Below are 18,514 nucleotides of genomic sequence, written 5' to 3' on the forward strand. Positions count from 1 at the left end.
GAAAGGAGGAAAGTAAAAAGGGCATGAAGCTGTCAGTTCTGGCAGAGGGGAGAGGCTAAAAAATAAGCTTCCAAAACCTGAGTAAAGCCGAGAATGGAAAGAATCAGAGCCAAAGCCAGGTTGTTCTTGAATTTGGGTGCACCCTATAAAAGGCCTGACCAAGATACTTTATCAGAAATGAAACGTGAAGGCTTGAATGTATTCAAGCAGTGAGCCTTACTTACTTTGTGCACAACCACCAACATGAGTTTCAAGGACCAAAATTCAACTTGCTACTTTTAGGAAACCTATACAGCTTAACTCGCTGTGCATCCTGAGCGATGCAGATACAATTCAGTGTCTGTTGGATCTGGCAGAAGGAACACCCTTCTGACCTGCAGAAAAAGGAGAATGAAGAGTGTGAAGTAGATTTGTTTTGACCCGTACGCTGTTCTATGCATATTTAAAAAAACAAATGAAAACTCCCAAACCTTTCTGTGGTACAGCAAATTGTCACTTTAAAGGGTTTTTCACACCCCTGACCACATCTGGTTCCTTCAGAGGCTGCTCTGGATGCAAAATACATATGCTATAAAATAAGGTCTACTTTATAGCATAATGTTGCCACTATTTGTTAACATCTAGCTCTACTACTTTTTTTTTTTTTAATTCAGCATAACCTACACTCCACCATACAGGCCTGATGCAGTTTCTTCAGCTTTTGTACTGCCATTATTTCACCACTAGCTGCAAGAGATTTCAGTAGATATCTGAACGCTGTCCCATTTCATCTGGGCTTACTTTGAAATTTTGAAAGGAGACAAGTAACCTTGAACAAAGCACCACAAAGAATCCACAGTTCTCCTTGATGACAATACTTTTTATTAGAAAGAATAACAAAGTGCTTCCCATAGGATTCATTTCATACAGAGTTTTAAAGAAATATGATTCTTCCTTTTTATATGGACTGTTTCGATGTGATGATTTTTCAGTGTAAACAGGGTTCTCCAAGATTCTCCTACATGTAGAGTTTCTTCTCTGTACACAGTAGTTCAAGCGTTTATGCATTTGGCAGGTGTGAAACAGTACCGAAGAGTCTATCTTTTAAAAAACAGAGGTTATGTAAAAAGCTTTAAATATAATACACGGACCAACAGGAATTACATCATTTGCTGTTTAACACAGATTTAAGGGACGTAATTCCTTCATACGGTCCTACACACAGATGCATAAAGGTGCTTTCAGTTCTATCAAGAACAATGATCTTATATACCAATATAAATAACATTATCAATTTTTACTATCTAGACAAAAGTGACACTGTCTTCTTTTTTTTTTTTTTTTTAAATTAACCTTCTGCTTTTTAGCTAGGGACATCCTTTGAGTGGTTGGTGCTTCCTCTGCCTTGGAACTACATCTGGATGGAAGGAAGAACACAATACAAGGACTGTTCACCCATTCCCCCCTCAGTTTTGGCACAAATTTACAAGCAGATTTCTTCTGACAGATTTATTTTTTCAGATTTTTTTAAAATTAAAAACTTCTATGAAGGACAAGATGTAGTAAGTTACCCTTAAGAAAAACCATATAAACATTTACTATACACAATCTTAGTCCAAAAGCTACCTTTCCCTAGAGTACACGTATACAAACATGACCACCGAAAAAACAACAGAAATGACTTCATGAGTGAAACAGTCACGGCTATGCACATAGTAAAAGGTTACCTGCATATAAACAATTTCCTTACTGAACTTGTCAGTCACACCCTTGGTTCGTTGTTCCCCATTCCTATGTACAGAGCAAAATCACCACTTAGGAAATATCACGTGCCATCTCACAGCACGGTGCCTCTACACAAGAGCATTCCTGCAACAAGGGTATCACAGAGACACTTCTTCCTACAGGACAAAAGGAATTGGATGAGATCCTCTGAACAGGAACTTGATCGTGGGAGGAAAGGATTTTTTTTTTCTTTTTAATAAGATGCTTTTGTCATACAGCCCTTATACAGGAGAAGAATACACATAAACCCACCATTACATCTATACAAATGTGCAAAGGTGTAAACAGATGTTCTACTTTGAGGGACTTGAAACAAAACCAGAGTTCACCCCTAGGCACTTGTGAGTACAGAGCTCCTTGCCTCCGAGTTCAGCCTTTCTTGCTGTTTGCTTTGGGACTTCCAGCCGTGAATAACAAACCCCTGTATCCAGGAACACCTTCTGTTGTCAAACGTTTCCCTGCCATCAGCATAACTATTTATAAGTAGGTGCCAACCAACACAGGCTGCCATCCAGGCACGCGTCTGGGCTTCAGTCCCACTCCCCCGGAGTCCTCTCCGATCCACAGCCAAGGTCATCTGAAGATCCAGAGACCTGGTTCTTCAGAAGGTAACTACACATTCATAAGAAAAGCAGAGAGACATGTCTACAGATGGCATTTAGGCACATAAAGACTTGAAAGGAGCTGGGCCTTCATGTTCACCGCCTTCAGTAACAATTATTTCACCAATAGGAAAGTCTGTAAGGACTGAGGCCAAGGGTCCTGCAAATAGAGCCCAGCAACCAACATGGTCCATGTAGGCATAAAATCAGCCTTGAGAATCCAGTTGCAGGACTGGGACCATAGAGAAGTTCCCCATAACTTTAAAAGCCTCTGGATAAGACAGCATTTTCAACTAATCTATTGTTGATCTCTGCTAGTGTAAAAACGTTCAGGAAAAAAGTCACTGCAAAAGATTAAGTAGTTTTCTATGAATTTCTCATCTTCTATTACGTTTCTTTAAGTAAATGTATAATTTCACTATACCATAGATGACGTCAATTTTGCAATTAAGTTTCTTACAAAAAATAATGTACAGCAAATATTAAATTGGTAGCATATTAAGTAAAGATTCTGGCTCATTTAATTGTTTTCCTTTAAATGAGCACATTCAACTTGGAAATATTCTGGTGCAGCTCCTGGGGAGCCAGAACTAATTTTGCACCTACTCTTGAATGTATATAGCCTATTGTCTGATTTGTGTTGCCCATGACATGCACCTGTAGACACCTAGTTTTGTTGCCTAGCGTGGAAATGAATCACCTAAGACTAGTAAATAAAATGACCACCCGATTGCAACTACATTCTTTGCCTTGCATGAGGAAACAGGTATGATTTTCTTATGTACGCAATGCTTCTAGCTCACATTTGGGTCCACGCTGCAGCAAATTAGGGAAGCGTTAAGAGATCTGGTCTGATATCTACCTGGTTGTTCAGACACTTCACACACGACTCAGAAGCAGCAGAAAATGTTCTAGCATTGCTGTCTGGAATGGCAACTCTCCAACACCGCAGCTGTAACTACCTACAGAGTCCAAGAGTTATCCAAATATTTATCTTCAGAAGGAGGGCTGGGGAAAAGAGCAAGTGTAAAAAAAAAAGAGAAAAAAAAATAGCAGGAGCAGAGTACATTTCCAAAAACAAGGCAGAGCTACGTTAGACCGTTTGGCCAACGTAGGACTGCGATTCCTCCTGAACAGCTGAAGCCTTGTGTGAAGTCACTAATATTAGTGTAAAAGCATTTTGCTAGCATAGCCTGTTTCCTAGGGGAAAGATTGATATAAACTACACTAGCCAAAGATGCTTTTGTGTCAGGAAGTTGTATTCACTTTGTGAACATTTGTCATTGTAGGTTTGTTAGCCAACCTCCCTCCTGCAGATTTGGCTTTTCAGCAGAAAAACCCAGCAAATTATGCAGATCCAGGGAACACACAGAACATGAGCCCCTCCCAGGAGGGAAACAGGACACTTACATCAAGTGTCCTCCTAAAACCAGATGGGAAATTTTCACTATACAAAGCAAAAACATTGTGGGAGGGGAACAAAAAGCCAATCCTTGGACTAAGGCCCCAAGAGTATAGAAAACAGTACATTGGATACCATTGTATTACAAAACATCTACTTTTTGCCCTTCAAAGATGTAGTAGGGCACTGCTGACTGCTTAAAATGCATACGTTTAGTCCCCCTCACCCCAAAAGTTGGAAGTTCAGCGAAATGCGTTCGAAGCATTGCAGCTTTTGATACGCCACCCATTTACTTAAACACATAAATCCACTGACATAGTGACAGTGTTGACATACATAATCCAAAGAGCATCTATAAGATTTTACTGTTGTACATAAATAATGACAAGGCACAGAACAGCAACCAGTCCAAGAGCTTGTAGGCCAAGAAACCAGAGCATAACCCAGAAGAATATAATTATTACAGGTTCTACTATCCGTTCTCCGAAGTACATCCTTGTGAAGCCTATTCTGATAAGGCTTTTGTTTAGTTCGCCAAAGAGAGTCCCCATCTTTTTATAGTCATCTATTACAGGTTCTGTGGTGTGGTTGCTCTGTTCTTGCTGGACCTGTGGACAGAAGACAAAATTAGGAAATATGTTGTACAATTGGTTCTTATTACTGTGATTCTGAACCAGTCTCAGCTGTTTCTATTTGAATGAGTAAAAGCAAGATACGCATGCAATAAAGCTACTCTTTAAATTGAGAAATTGAAAATGTGACAAAGCTTGTGACTTTGATACAAGGTTAAGGATGACAGCCACTTGTCCAACCTTGGGACATCTGAAGTGATACTACAAACATCTGACAGCCTGTCTCCCCTCCAGAGGCCACCCTAGAGGGGTAAAGCTCTCCTGTAGGTCATACATCTCACCTGTCTGTGCAGCATGGCTGTCAGGGCTACCAAAATGGAATTCGATGCCTGTAGTTTCAGGGAGGAGATTTGACTGAAGTAGATGTGTTATAAGTTATTTCCAGAATATCTTCAGAACCATAAGCACAATACAAAACTATTAAGCACAAACTATAAAGTATTTTGCACCAAAGCACAGGGAACTGAAGGGCTAAGATCACCACTGAAAGAGAGGCACTGGATTCGATCAGGAAGGCGACAAACATCCATGTTGGAGTAGAAAGCCGTCAAAGTCAAGCAAAGGAAGACAGACCCAAGGACTACACAGACGCAAAGTGGTGGTCCAATAAGCAAAGAGGAGGGGAAAGAAGTTCTGCACTTTTCCCAAGGGGAAAAAAGAAGTGACGGGGCAAATGCACAGGAAGGCAATGATGTATAGAAGGACATCTTTAGATGAAGATGCCATGTGTTTAAATATCACTGCAGAAAACACACAACAGTTTCAAGAACTGTAACTCGATCAGAGTGTCCCTTAGGGGACACTCCTTCCCCAGTGTCCAGAGATCCTTTGCACAAAACCTTGTTGCCTCGTGTTTGGGTATGATGGGGCGAACACGCTTTCAGGATAATGAACGTGAGTTTTCTAATCCTTCCATTAGGCAGCAATGAAAACACGTGCAGCAGCTGCTCCTCAATACGTCAATCAACTGATCAATAGGCCCAACAAATAGGCCTGCAAATTCCACATGCAGTCAGTCTCCTGGATTCAAAGCACACTTGTATCTTTAGTTCTGTCTTCAAGGATGAAAGCTATTCTGTGCCCCTGGTTACACGGCATGGTCTCAGTGGAAAAGCAGAAATTCCCTCCTACAGCAGCGCCAGGGGCTCTGTTAGATAGCAAGTAATAAAGTGAATTCCCATTCCCTCAGAAAAACATCCAGCAATGACCAAAGAAAGCTAGCAATCTTTTTTTTCTAGGCAAGACTTTAGGCCACAATGCAGAACCTTCTGACTGAACGAAGAATGAACAAAGCATGACTGCTACTACTGAAAAAAAAACCCCAACAAAACCCCCAGCAGTCCCTAAGCTGTGTGTGCCGGTATTTTTTTTATTTGCTTATTCATAAAGATTTTGGTTTAAGTTTCAGTATGGAATCCCAGAAAGGGAGGGGTGCAGGAAGCCTAAATAGTAATGGTTTTTTGTTTTTTTGTTTTTTTTTTTTTTTTACAGAATTTTCTCTACAGAAGAGCCTGAACATGGAGAACTGTGGTATTGGAGGTTATTTACTGACAGCCCACCACCTTGCCTGTTTCCAGCCTGCTTCTCAGGCCCAGGTCGTTTTCTCCCCCTCACTGGATACAGAAACCCCAGTTTTCAGCCTTTTGGCTGAATTTGAATTTAATTTCATTTAATTCAAATAAACGTCGACTCCTCTCTTAACGCCAGCGTTCGGAGACCAGCCTCTCGCGAGCCCCTGCCGACCGCGGCAGGGCAGGGCGCTCCCCACCCCGGGAACTCCCACCCCTCTCTTCCCAAAGCGCGCGGGGAGAGGAACCCACCACCCGCCCAAGCGGTGCATCGATGGCGGCGAGGAGGGCGAAGGGAAAGGGCGCGCTGGGGCGGGAAAGCGTGTTTCTCCGCCTCCCGCGCGCGGGGGCGGCAGGGCGCGCCAGCCCCTTCCCTCGGGAGCCGCGACACTTTAGCAAGGGGGCTGAGGCTGTGAGCCAGCGGCCAGTGCAGCCGGGGAACACCCCTCAACCCCAAACGCCTCGCTGCTTTGCAAGGAGGCCGCCAGCAGGCCCACTTCCACCCGCTCCCTCTCCCTGGGCCAGCGAAGGACGCTGCGCGGGGCGCGGCCGCGCCGGCGTCTCTCCTGGTACCAGGCGGCTGCCAGACGCGGGGTCTCCCTACAGCCCCGCTCCGCTTCGACGAGCTAACGGTGAGAAGTTGCACGCTGTCTCTTCAGCAGGGTAAATTCACAGAGTAAATTCCACCTTGCTTAGGCTGTCCAGGTCTTCTTTCTTCATTTTACATTTTTTTTAAAGCAAGACTATCTCCTCCTCTCCTTCTCAAACAAAGGTAGATTCACGAATCCCTACAGCAGTTATGCAAAGCAAGCTTCTAGGTGCAGAGACTGACAAGTGTGTGTTTAATGACAAAACAAGTGTCAAGTTATTTTTCCAAATATTTTCAAGAGCTTTAAAAAAACCAAACAACCAAAACCCACTTTCAGAACGATCATGGAAATACTCCAGACTTCAAAGTCTGCTTCAGTTCATTCAGGCTGAGTATGTCTAGCTTCAGGCAACTCAGGAAAAAAAACAAGCAAAGCTGAAAACAGACGAGCAGCCGTAAAACACAGATGGCATTTTTTTTTTTACTATTGCATAATATTTCACACGCTGGACAAATACGTTTCTTCAGAGGTGTAGCTGAAATAGAACCATCAGGGCAAACACCAGTAATGTTACAATACCCCAAACTGCTAAAAAAATATAAAATAAGCTTTAACATTGAAGCTAGAAGTTCTCTCACTCATTTTCAGGGTGACAGTAAAACAGCATACAGCCCCATGTATGTGCCAGTAGCTCTCCAACCATATCCTTAGAACCAAATGCTTCTCCCCCGCGCCCCCCCGAAAGTACTTTTCTAAAAGTTTTTAGAAATTGGCTATCTTCAGCAAGCACACAGTTCCCAGCTGACTCTTCATTTCTACAGGACTATTTTCATACTAAATCATGCTGAATCAGCCTGAAGCTAGACAGACACTACCATAACATAAAAACACAGAAAAGGTGTACCCATTCTGAGCAGCCCTCCCCGACAAAACAGAGCTTCCTCATTTAAAAGCAAAAGAAGTTTCTGTTTCAAAGTGACTAGTTTAAAAAAAAAAAAAAAAATCAACAACCCAGCCTTGTGTTTATAACTTTTAAGAATTTTTTGTGTATCAAGAGGGAGCGGAGGGAATTTCTTTAGCTGCACTAGCCCCAGAGAAAGCATGCTGTCAAAGCCTTTACAGCAGCTCTTCTCCCCATAGCTAACATATGCTGTGCGGGGGGCACCCCCAGACTTCATTTGCCACCATGCAGGAGGGAACATAAGAGACGTCTACTGCATCTGCAGGAATCTGTTTGCCTTTCCTCACTCTTCGAAGACAGGAGTGATGAATAAAATCAAAGGGGCCGGGGGAGTGTTTGTTTCCTAACCTAATGTTTCTTATCAAATTGCTGTAATGAGTTATTCGTTACTGTAATTTAAATTAAATCTAAGTGATTTTATTTTAGGCATACTGTGATCATCAACACCCTTAAAGCAAATGACGCTAGCAGATTCCTTTATACAAACGTACAACCACTGTGTATGACTTCATTGCCTCAATTTCCTTTTCATTTTATATTCTTTAAATGCTTTCATATAGTGTAATTTTTTTTTAATTTAAAAAATATTTCCTAGAATAGCTTGGGTTGGAAGGCACCTCTGAAGGCCATCTAGTCCAACCTCTCTGCAATGAGCAGGGACATCTTCAACTAAATCAGGTTGCTCAGAGCCCCATCCAACCTGACCTTGAATGGTTCCAGGGATGGCGCAACTACCACCTCTCTGGGAAACCTGTGCCAGGGTTTCACCACCCTCATCGTCAAAAATGTTTTCCTTCTATCTAGTCTAAATCTATTGTCTTTTAGTTTAAAACCATGACCCCTTGTCCTATGGCTACAGGCCCTGCTAAAAAGTCTGTCGCAATCTTTCTTAGAAGCCCGCTTTAAGTACTGGAAGGCTGCAATAAGGTCTCCCCAGAGCCTTCTCTTCTCCAGGCTGAACAACCCCAACTCTCTCAGCCTGTCCTCACAGGAGAGGTGTTCCACCCCTCTAATCATTTTTGTGGCCCTCCTCTGGACCCACTCCATCAGGTCCATGTCTTTCCTGTGCTGAGGGCTCCAGAGCTGGAAATAGGACTCCATACTCCATTTCATATTTGGTTTCTATTTCTGACTTCAAATTATTGAAAATTAAAAATAGAGTTGCCATATGGAACAGTGCATATCAGACACTTCCCCTTCTACGTTCTTCACAAGCCTATTGCAGTACCCGAATGTTCCCATCAAGCACCCAATTTTTTCATGTCTTTTCAGATGTTTGGTGTAATAAAATTTCCCTCTCTATTCAAAACGGCATATTTTCATCAGCAAAGCTGCTGTCTCCCACTGTTTACCAGCAACAGTCAGAACTTGAAGCTCCAAACTCTGAAAAACTTCACTGTGAAAACTCTGTAACCAGATTTACCCAGCTGCTATGGCCAAATGGCTTAGGGGCTTGAATGCTTTAAGGAGAACCCTAAGGTGCCCTCTCAGACGCAGGACACCGTAAGAGGACCTTCTGTCAGAATTAATGTCTCCAAGGAGGTTGCAGAGGAGATACCAAGTGCAAGTTCTGCCCACTTCTGGCTGGTGCTCCTACATCCCTGAAGTGCTTCAGAAGTTTCCCATGTAATGGAATGTTTTCCTGAACTAGCTTTAAAACAACAGAGAAGGTAAAGTCAACTCAGCCTACTGAACCCAACAAACATCTGGCTGTGGCTTTACCAGTTATGTTCATCATCAACATAACACACAAAATTACGCATGTTTTGACCACTAACTACCCTTGCTTATGGCAAACTTCCACCACATTCACTCAAACTCACTGCTGCCTCAAGCCAGGAAAGCACATGGCAAGTCATGACCGGAGGCCACTCCACGTCGGTCTGACAGCAGGTACTTTTTCTTACTTACACCCCTTCCCATCAAGGGTGTTTTGATCCTCCAGAGACACACGAGATCCCATCAGAACATATCCCGCCAAGGAAAGCACCTTTGCAATGACTCACATGCTACTCGCAAGGAAAGAAAGACAAAGTTAGCACTGAACTTTGCACAGTCGTTTAAGGCTGATCCCTGCCCGCACCTCCTAAGCATAATGTAACCAGTTCAAGGTCTTTTCCTCTCAAATTGCTGGGAGCACAGAATTTCTGCCCCTGACCATTTACAGATCACACCAAATAACTCTGCCAAGCCCTCAGAGGACGCAGAACACAAAACAGATCCGAAGGTGACATGAACTGACCCAACGTGCTCAGTAAGGTATTTTCTTGTGGCTAATCAAAGACGGCATGGCAGCGCAGATTTAGTTTTTACTGCTGTCAGCAGTGCTAGCTCACTGAAGGACAGTATCAGTAATGTCCTTACGCAAAGGCTAGGTGTCCTTACACAGCGTTGCCAACAAGCTCTGCCTGGAAGTCCCTGCAGCCTCTCCCAGGGTCACGGCATGGCTGCTGCTGCAGCACCTTCCTCGGCAAGCGATGGAGCCGGGCGCCCACGCTCAGGGCACCCCACACTTGCTGGACGCGGCGGGTTTGCGGGACAGATGCAGATGACACGCGACAAACCACTGCAACACCTGTGTGCAGGTGAATCTCTGTGTGCTCAGGGATGCTGCCCTCTAACAACTCCACGGCTCATCCCTGGAGAGAAGAAAGTGGTCTGAAAGGTCTGAAACAACCCGAGATGCTCCGGCACCTGCAGCCGGTGCCTCCTGCCAGCCTCCTGGAAGAAAGACAGCCCTGCTTCATCACACACAGCCCTGCCGCAGGGCTAGCATGATGAGGGGGGTGCGGTGGGGCCAGCAGCGAAGGCAGCGGTGGGCTGGATGAATTGCCTGGGAGGACCACAAGCTGTATGGCTCTGAAGTGACCGCAACATTTCTCAGTCCTGTAACCTCACCATTGCACCAGCTGCGAGCAGAACACGCCTTGCCTTCCTACGGTCTTGCCTTCCTGGCATTTAATCTGCTGAAGCAGCAGCTTGGTCCAGAGTCTTCCACTCTTAGCCTAAGGATCTTGAGATTGTTTTGTTTGGTTTGGGATTTTCTTTTGCGTCCGTGGAAAAAAAAAAAACCAAACCCCTAAGTAACTGCCTTGAGTGAACTAATTGGATGAAGTTCAACAGCCTTCATTCTATGGCAGGAGGGAGTGGATGAACATAAGGAACTTGCTCCATCTAAAGATTCAGGATTGAAAAAAAAAATAAAGATTAAAAATCCATTCAACTACTGTGAAGATACAAGATCCTTCAAACCAAACCAAACAACATTCCTTTTCCTATTTTTCATGATTAATGAATCGAAGAAACCACAACAGTCTTCTGTTGCTCAGACAACTTGCAAAATTCCCACCCTGCACTCAATGATGACAACAGCATCAGGACCAGTAAAAGTCTATCAGTTTCTCTTTTCTTGCATCAGCTGCCCAAAAGGGCATGTCACAAACGTGAACCCCAGTAATAGACGACAAAAGTCCAATGGATTGGGAAAATAACCACTCTCCATGTAAAAGCTTGTGATTTTACGGTTGAAAAAATGCTGCTGGGCAAAGAAGGCCAAGAGAGAGGGGAGTAGGGAAAAACGTTTCCACAAAGTTCATCTCCAAGACAGAAAAGCAGCAGTGTCTCTAAATTGTTTGCAACATGCCTCAGATCACAATACGTTACATTTACAGTTATAAAAGAAAGAAAAAGAGATGGCATATTTAAGAGAATTATTTCCACATTAGATAGAAGATGCAGGGGGGGTTGGACTAGATGATCTTTAAAAGTCCCTTCCAACCCAAGTTATTCTATGATTCTATAGAGTTTGAGTTTAGCAGCAAACACGTGTTAAACAACATCAAATGAGACATTAAAAAAAGGGTAATCAAGAAACACAGGGATATCACATATACCCACCTGCACTTTTTCCTTTTTTTCATGTAAAAAGTGTCTGCAATATTTCACTGCTCACAATCTATTTTACTCCAGTCACGGTTATTTTTACTCCAGGGAACAGGTGGTGTATCTGATAGCTGAAGCCCATAGATAATTACATGTCAAAAAAGCCACTGAGATGTGCCTTTAGGAACATGGTTACTTACTGAAGAATACTCCTATATTTTTGAAAGCTGGAACATTAATGTTCAGAAGAGCCTCACAAAGTCATCTCTTCTTAGAGGATGCAAGCTAAAACTGAAAATACTTCAAGCTCAATCTTACTGAAAAATGTGAGAAGAAAGTGAGCAGATGACAGCGACCAGGATGGAAGAAACCACAAGTTCCTTCCCCTCCAAAATAAGAGATCAACTTCTGTTGGGTGCTGACGGGGACACGTACCAGCCAACGCACAACTACAGAGGTTTGATAGCTCGGTAGCTGGCGACAGCAGTCCGGAGGAACACCATCACCCAACCTTGCCGGTACTCGGCCGCCTGACCGCCTGGCCTCTGGCCATGGACGGGCTTTGGAGATTTGCCGCCAACGGCAAGTTCCCAGGCCGTGGCCTCCGCTTTCTGCAAACCACAGCCTTGCCCCGTCGCAGGGCACCAGCACGAAACCCTGCGAGGCACGGGGCGGCCGGCGCAGGCTTCCCACCTCCTGCTCCTCCGCATACGCAAACCAGACCGGTTCATTACTAGTGGCACCTGGCACGTGGCAAGGACTTCACCCCGCTTTCTCACACCTGAAAAGATTTCTTGGGTCTAATTAAAAGAAAGTAAAATTTTCCCAAGAAGGGCAAATGATTCTATTGGAACTGTTTCTGATTTTCTACCTCTTCTACTATAGCAGGAAGAGAACAGCATCCCTTCGCATCCTTTGCTAGCATGAAACTATTAGTATTTGACCTTCCAAATGTAGGCAGTAAAGAGACCTTGATACTCAGCCAGCAGACTATTAAGACAACAAAATTAATTTCAGCTGTCTGGAGAAAAAAAAAACCAAACAGGTTAATTTCTCTAGCCTAATTTTAATCTGGTATTTAAATATGAAGAGATCAATAGATTAGGAAATGAGGGGAAAAAAAAAAGTCATACCTCACTTCCAGATGAAAAACAAGACAGAGAAAAAAATAAGTTTAACTTCTTCCTCTGGGGGGAAAAAAGCAAATGCCAAGAAAACTAGAAAAATTCTTAATACAGAAGTCCTTTACAACAGCTACCAATAAAAGTGAAATACTTTGAGGGAGTTAAAAAAATTGCAAAACAAAGATTGGGTTAACATTCATTTCACAGCAAGAATCTAGACACCATTTATAAAATAGAAACAAGATGTTTCTATAGAAACAGGCAACAACACAAGAAAAAGCAACCGCAGCGTATTCCCTTTAGCCAGCTCTCACAGCAGCTCAAGTTTAGGATCCACAGCCGCTGGAACACACCCTGAAATAGCAGGAGCGGTTTTGTGTCGAGGAGATGAAGAGGCTTTTTCCAGATACTGAGCCTGTGTGTGCAGCAGAGAAGAGCAACATAGGCTTCCCTCGATAAACTGTGTTTGCGTCCTGCACTCCTGCGGGGGTGAACTTCCCCACAAATCCGGTACCGGAGGAGAAACAGTCACAGATCAGAACCCAGCGTGGGAGGACCGGAGGGAGAGGAAACCTGCCTGCCCCCGTGTTAAGATCCCCTGCCCCTCTCCCCCTGTTTTAGGCTGCTGTCTGCACTTTTCCTCATGCCCCTGTACCTCCGTGCTGCAATTTCACACAGAGACTAGATCAAAAGCAACTTCTAACCCATCTTCTTCTTCCACCTGCAACACTTGATTTCCATAGCAATTTGTTTATCAAGGTTCCCCCCACTAAAACTGGTTAGCTCGACCCAGTAAGAGGCTTGCAAGCCACTGTTCCGTGAGGTTATCAATGCACTGGCTTGCTGAAAAGCAACAGTTGTTCATTTTGCCTTTTAAGGAGAAGAAATTTCTATTTGCTTCTATCTCCAGAATATTTTTTTCTTTAAGAAAACAGGATCTTCACACTAGATGCTATCCTATCTATGGTAGGTGCTGTAGGAATGTCTGAAGGGTTGGTTTTTTTGGTTTTCCTCAAGTGCTGTCAAGCCTTAGAAAACCCACTAATGCTTTTTAGAAAGTTGTTATGGGGCTATGAACCTCTGCAGCAGAGTTAAATTATTTGTAGAGCCAGAACAAATTTGGGATTAAGCCCTCCCTGTCAGGTATTACTATTTTGGTTCAGAAACAAATCCCAACAACTGGAAGCAGAAGAAACCTACAATTTTCAGATTATCTGAGCGTGGAGTAACTTAGAAGTAGGTTTCTAGCCTTAGGCACCACAGTTTCCACATATATAGGTTTAATTTAAAACATTCTTGGCCTCTACTGACTTATGACTGAAACGATACCGTTCCAGGCAATACGGCACCCATCCATCCTACAGTCCAACGAACGAAACATTTACATGAGGGATACCACAAGGCTGTTGATATTATCCACTAGTTATTTTTCGGCTCATTCTTTCCATGCTGGAGAAATACTACTGCTACTGGAAACTTACTCAAAAATTTCAGGACTTGAACTTAGCTAAGACACCCATACCTCTTCAACATAATGCTCAATGGGGAACACCAAAAACCTTTTGCAATAGCGTCTCCAAGTCTGAACCCATCTATTAGAAGATAAAACGCTCCACTTACAGAGATAAAACACTCTTCAAAATAATAATAGAACACCCCCGAAGGGTTACAAACTCAGGTTTATGAAAAGGTGATTGTCTAAGCTAATTTATCTACTTGTGGATACATGTATCACATATTAACTCTGCATTTAGGCGTTCTCTAGAAGCCTTGGTTTAGCCTAGCTGTCAGACTGCACTTTGGATGCCTACGTATCCTAAAACAGCGCAAGGTGGAGATCCTGGCCTCACTGAAGCAACCGGGAATTTTGCCATTGCCTTCAACTTAGATGACAAGAGACTAAAACCCATTACAGCCCAAGGGAGACAATTTTCGGTACAGAAGAGAGCCCCAGTGCCACGGCTTTCAGGAACCATCTGCTGTAACACAGCTTGGCTTCAAGGTCCCTGGGGATGGACCTGGTGGTGCGTCTCCTGTGACCACCACCTCCAGCCCTCTGTAACGCAGGACTTTTGCCTCACCTTTTATTCCTACACACTTGCACGCATTCCACCTTTCTGTTCCTATTTCGTGGTTTAATTTATAGGTGATGAGATTTAGATTGTAGTCTAAAGTCTAAATATGACAGGCTAACCTATTTTGGAAAGTGGGTTAGGACAGGAGATCGACGTCCTTAACTCCAGCAACGTTAAAAATACAGGACAACTTGTGCATCTGACAACTACCAACAGTTAGGAAAAAAGTGAACTCGCAACCTACTCCCATGGCTTCAAGGAGCTGCTGAATCTTTCAGTGCCTTCAGATACCACTTGTGAACATCAGCAATGCAACACAGGAGAGGTGGGAGAAACTACCCAGGTTCTGCAGCACTTGGAAGACAGAAGTAAGGGTAATTATTCTGATCTTTGCATGCAAACCTACAAAGGATATTAATCGTATTATTATCCAGTTCAGCTTTTAAATCTAATCACTGAAGTAATTCTACAGTCCACGGCAACAATGAATTCCAAAGGTTATGTATAATGTTTAGTAACATATCCTTCTATTCTTTTAAAAATGCACCTGTCAGTAATTTCATTAGGCCTGTCCTTGCTGACATAATAATAAGCTTCAATAGAAAATTAAAGCCAGAGGGTTTGGCATTAAATAAATAGATTTATTCCTACAGAGTACTCTCAAAAAACCCAAAAGTATTAAAGGGTGTATAAATTATTATTTAGGTTCTGCTTGTCAGGAAGGTATTCTTTTAGCATTATGTTCCTAGGTATGATCTTACACAAACTGAGTTTATTTTGGAGGAAACGGGGGGAAAAAAACCCCAAATCACATCCAGGTTACCAGCCCCAGATCCTCACCTAAAAAGACCTCTCAAAAAAGGCCAAAGGATTTGCTCTCAGTCAGGCATTCCCACCATCGTCAAAGCAGATTTTGACTCATTTCTTTTGCATGGCATGTAACACCAAGGTGGCATGCATACTCATACTTCAGAGGAGAACACGACACAGGAACACAGAGGCCGAGGACCCGCCGTTACATTCGCGGTGCAAACACCCTCAGCAAACACAGCAGCAACGCCAGGCCTCCCCGAGGGACTCCAGGTAAGGACCCAGCCTGGGAGCGGGATTCCTGCCCACTGGAACGGCAGGGTGCTGCAAGAGCCCCTTCGTGAGAGCAGAAAGGGCAGGGGGAAACGATTATTTTGAGAGAAATCTGGACACATTCACAAAAGCAAAAAAAGTGACAGCACACGACTAGGCTTGATGACCCAGGACCCCCCTCAAATCAAGCTACATGTCTGTGCTTCTCTTGAACAAGAGAATCTGGGACTTGCTGTCAAAGTTTTCAGCAAGCGTATGTACCGCTAACTCCTCACCTAGCCTTAGTCTTCCCTACACGTAAAAATAAAATACTCCTATTTATTTATCAAATTATGATTATTTTTACTGCTATTATATACAAGATTCACATTCTGTATGTATATAAAATAAAGGCAACTGATCCAAATCTAGATTATTATTTGTCCAGCTGCTGGCACCTCAGTATGCAGAAAAAAAACACTCCATATTATGACAGCGAAACATTTCCATTAAACAGGAGGATTTTCTCTTTCTTCCTCACAGCCTATTTAAAATTTCTGCCTTGCTATCCGAACCTTACACCCCAACTCATCAGAGAGGGCCACGATTGCTACCTGTGCCTGAGAAAAGTGGGAAGAGAGTTTCTCAGCCAAGCGTGCCTGTGGCCACCCAAGTGGTACCTTCACCAACTCCATTTTAAAATGTGTTTAGGCAACACTGGAAAGCAGTTCCTCAGCCCACACCGTCCCCTGACATCACACCAACACGCTCGTGACGAAGAGAGCGGCGGCGGTAACTTGCAGGGTGCTCCCTCCTTAGCGAGGGGTTACAACCAGTTTGAGAGCAGTAACATCCCAGATGACCTGATGCCACTTTTTCACCTCTCTTTTCAAGGAAGGAAGGCAGTAGCCGGAATCAGGGAATGTTTCTGGCTCTCCAATATCCTGCAGAAGGGCTTGGGGCCACGGAGAGAGGAACCGCTGCGCCTCTCAGGGCATCCGGCCTTTCCCTGCATTCGGGTACATGCCCTGCTCTGCCCCATTTTCCTAGAGAAAGGACGATGCACCAACTTAGGTAAATGCTCGCCGAGTGACTTTGCAAGTCCCAGAAGACTGGGACTTTTTTTTTTTTAAAAAAAGTCTTTCAGAAGTGGCCTGCTTCTAGCTGTAATGTCAGGCAAGAATCACCAGACACTTTCAAACATTAAGCTATTTTAGCTGTGAAAGGGCTTCCTGACGGTTGAGTTCAGTCACAACCAACTTTTACGATTTTTTTTCAACAGAAATAATGAACCAATTAAACAAACCGGTCTGGAAATTACTTCGGGATGCACTCCAGCAGCTCTGCTTGCCCCTGTGCGCTTCTCGGACTTAACCACGTAAGGCACTCGGGGAGGATCCTTACCTTTAAGTGCCGAATGTGAAAAAGGCTGCGCGTTTGCCTTTTTTTCTTTAAGCGAAACGTCACTAAGGGTGCATTAAGAGTACTGCCTTTGCCTTCGCGTGGGGGCAATGCCCTCTACAGAACAAAGGGTGCGTGGAAAGCCATTTTACAACTAACGAAGGGAAACGCACCCGGCTCCTCTCGTTTCCGAAGCCAGAAGCCCGCTTCCACTCACCACGCCACGACAACGCGTCCCTTGGAGCCAGCAGCCAAGCCCAAAAACGGGTCGATGTTTCTCTCCAATTACAACACGTTCAATTTCGTAACTAATGAACAGACTGAAAGCTTAAAGACGTTTAAGCGAACAAGCCCATAAGTCTTCACAGACCGAGAGCTGAACTACCGGGGAATCCGGCTATCCGCCCCCACCCCCCCGAGTCGCTTCCAGCGGGACGCCCACCACGTGGATGCCGTGCAGGGACCACCCTCCTCCATCTGCTCCCATCCTCTCCCACGCGGGACTAAGCTCCCCCACGCTGGGGGGGGGGGGCGGCCCCACGCAGCTCGACTAGGTTGCATAAGCCCCGCCGCAACGCCACGCAACCCCGGGGCAGCGGCCCACCCCGCCGGGCCCCTCACCCGCGGGCACCCACCTGCTCCTCCGGGCGCCGCCGGTGCCGGACGGGCGCTGCCCGCTCGCATTCCCCAAGCAGCGGCGGCGGCGGCGGCAGCTCCGCCGCCGAACCCATGGCTCCTCCGCGCCGAACGGAGCCGCACGCTCCCCCGCCGTTACCGCCTGGCGGGGCGGCACCGGTCACGGGGTCCCGGGGAGCGGCGGGAGGGCGGCGCCTGGCACCGGCCCCGCGGCCGGGAAGCGGGGGCCCGGGGAAGGAGAGAACTGCCTACTGCTGCTGGGTCCTGCCTCAAGCGGGAGCCGCTCGCTGCTAATTAAAGCAGAAGGACCCCAACCACGCCATCTCCCAAGGTTTTGTTAAACCCAGGCACTGCCGGGTGCCGGTGAAGCGCTGATTTTAGCGCCAGCTCCTCGGTGCCTCCCGGGGAGGAACGCCTGACCGGTGGCCTGTGGCAGCGCGCGGCGCGGCGTTCGCCGCCCTTCCCCAGAGAAGGGGCGGACACTGGTCTCGCCCGCCCGCCCGCCGCGGGTGCTCCGTTCTCTGCAACGACCTAATACGCAGGAGGAAGAAGGAAACGCAACGGCAAACCCCGAAGATAGAGACGCAGCGTCCAGCGACCCTCGGGGAGGGCACGGAGGCCCGAAACGTTATCGGGGACGTGCCGCGGCGCCGGGCCCGCTCCCCGTGGTGGGGCACCGCCGGGCCCCCGCAGGAGGGGCCTCGCCGCTGCCGGCCCTGCAGGCGCTGCCGATGCCGGGCACCCCAGTGCAGCCAGCGAGGAGCGGGCCGGCAAGTGCAGCCGGGTTTCCGAGCGTGGCCCTGCCGAGCTGCCGG

At 45.5% G+C, this 18,514-nt stretch overlaps 1 protein-coding gene across 1 annotated transcript; it reads right to left on the reverse strand.

Moving 5' to 3' along the window:
* Positions 1 to 4,130: 4,130 nt before the first annotated feature.
* FAM241A (family with sequence similarity 241 member A) lies at positions 4,131 to 17,794 on the reverse strand (the record flags this gene model as incomplete). The annotated part of the gene is made up of 2 exons (XM_081999541.1): positions 4,131 to 4,376; positions 17,699 to 17,794. 2 exons carry the CDS (start codon positions 17,792 to 17,794, stop codon positions 4,131 to 4,133), a joined length of 342 nt encoding a protein of 113 aa, XP_081855667.1.
* Between the last annotated feature and the right edge of the window lie 720 nt (positions 17,795 to 18,514).

Source organism: Phaethon aethereus, assembly GCF_964289735.1.
Source record: "Phaethon aethereus genome assembly, chromosome: 4".
Taxonomy (NCBI): Eukaryota; Metazoa; Chordata; class Aves; order Phaethontiformes; family Phaethontidae; genus Phaethon; species Phaethon aethereus.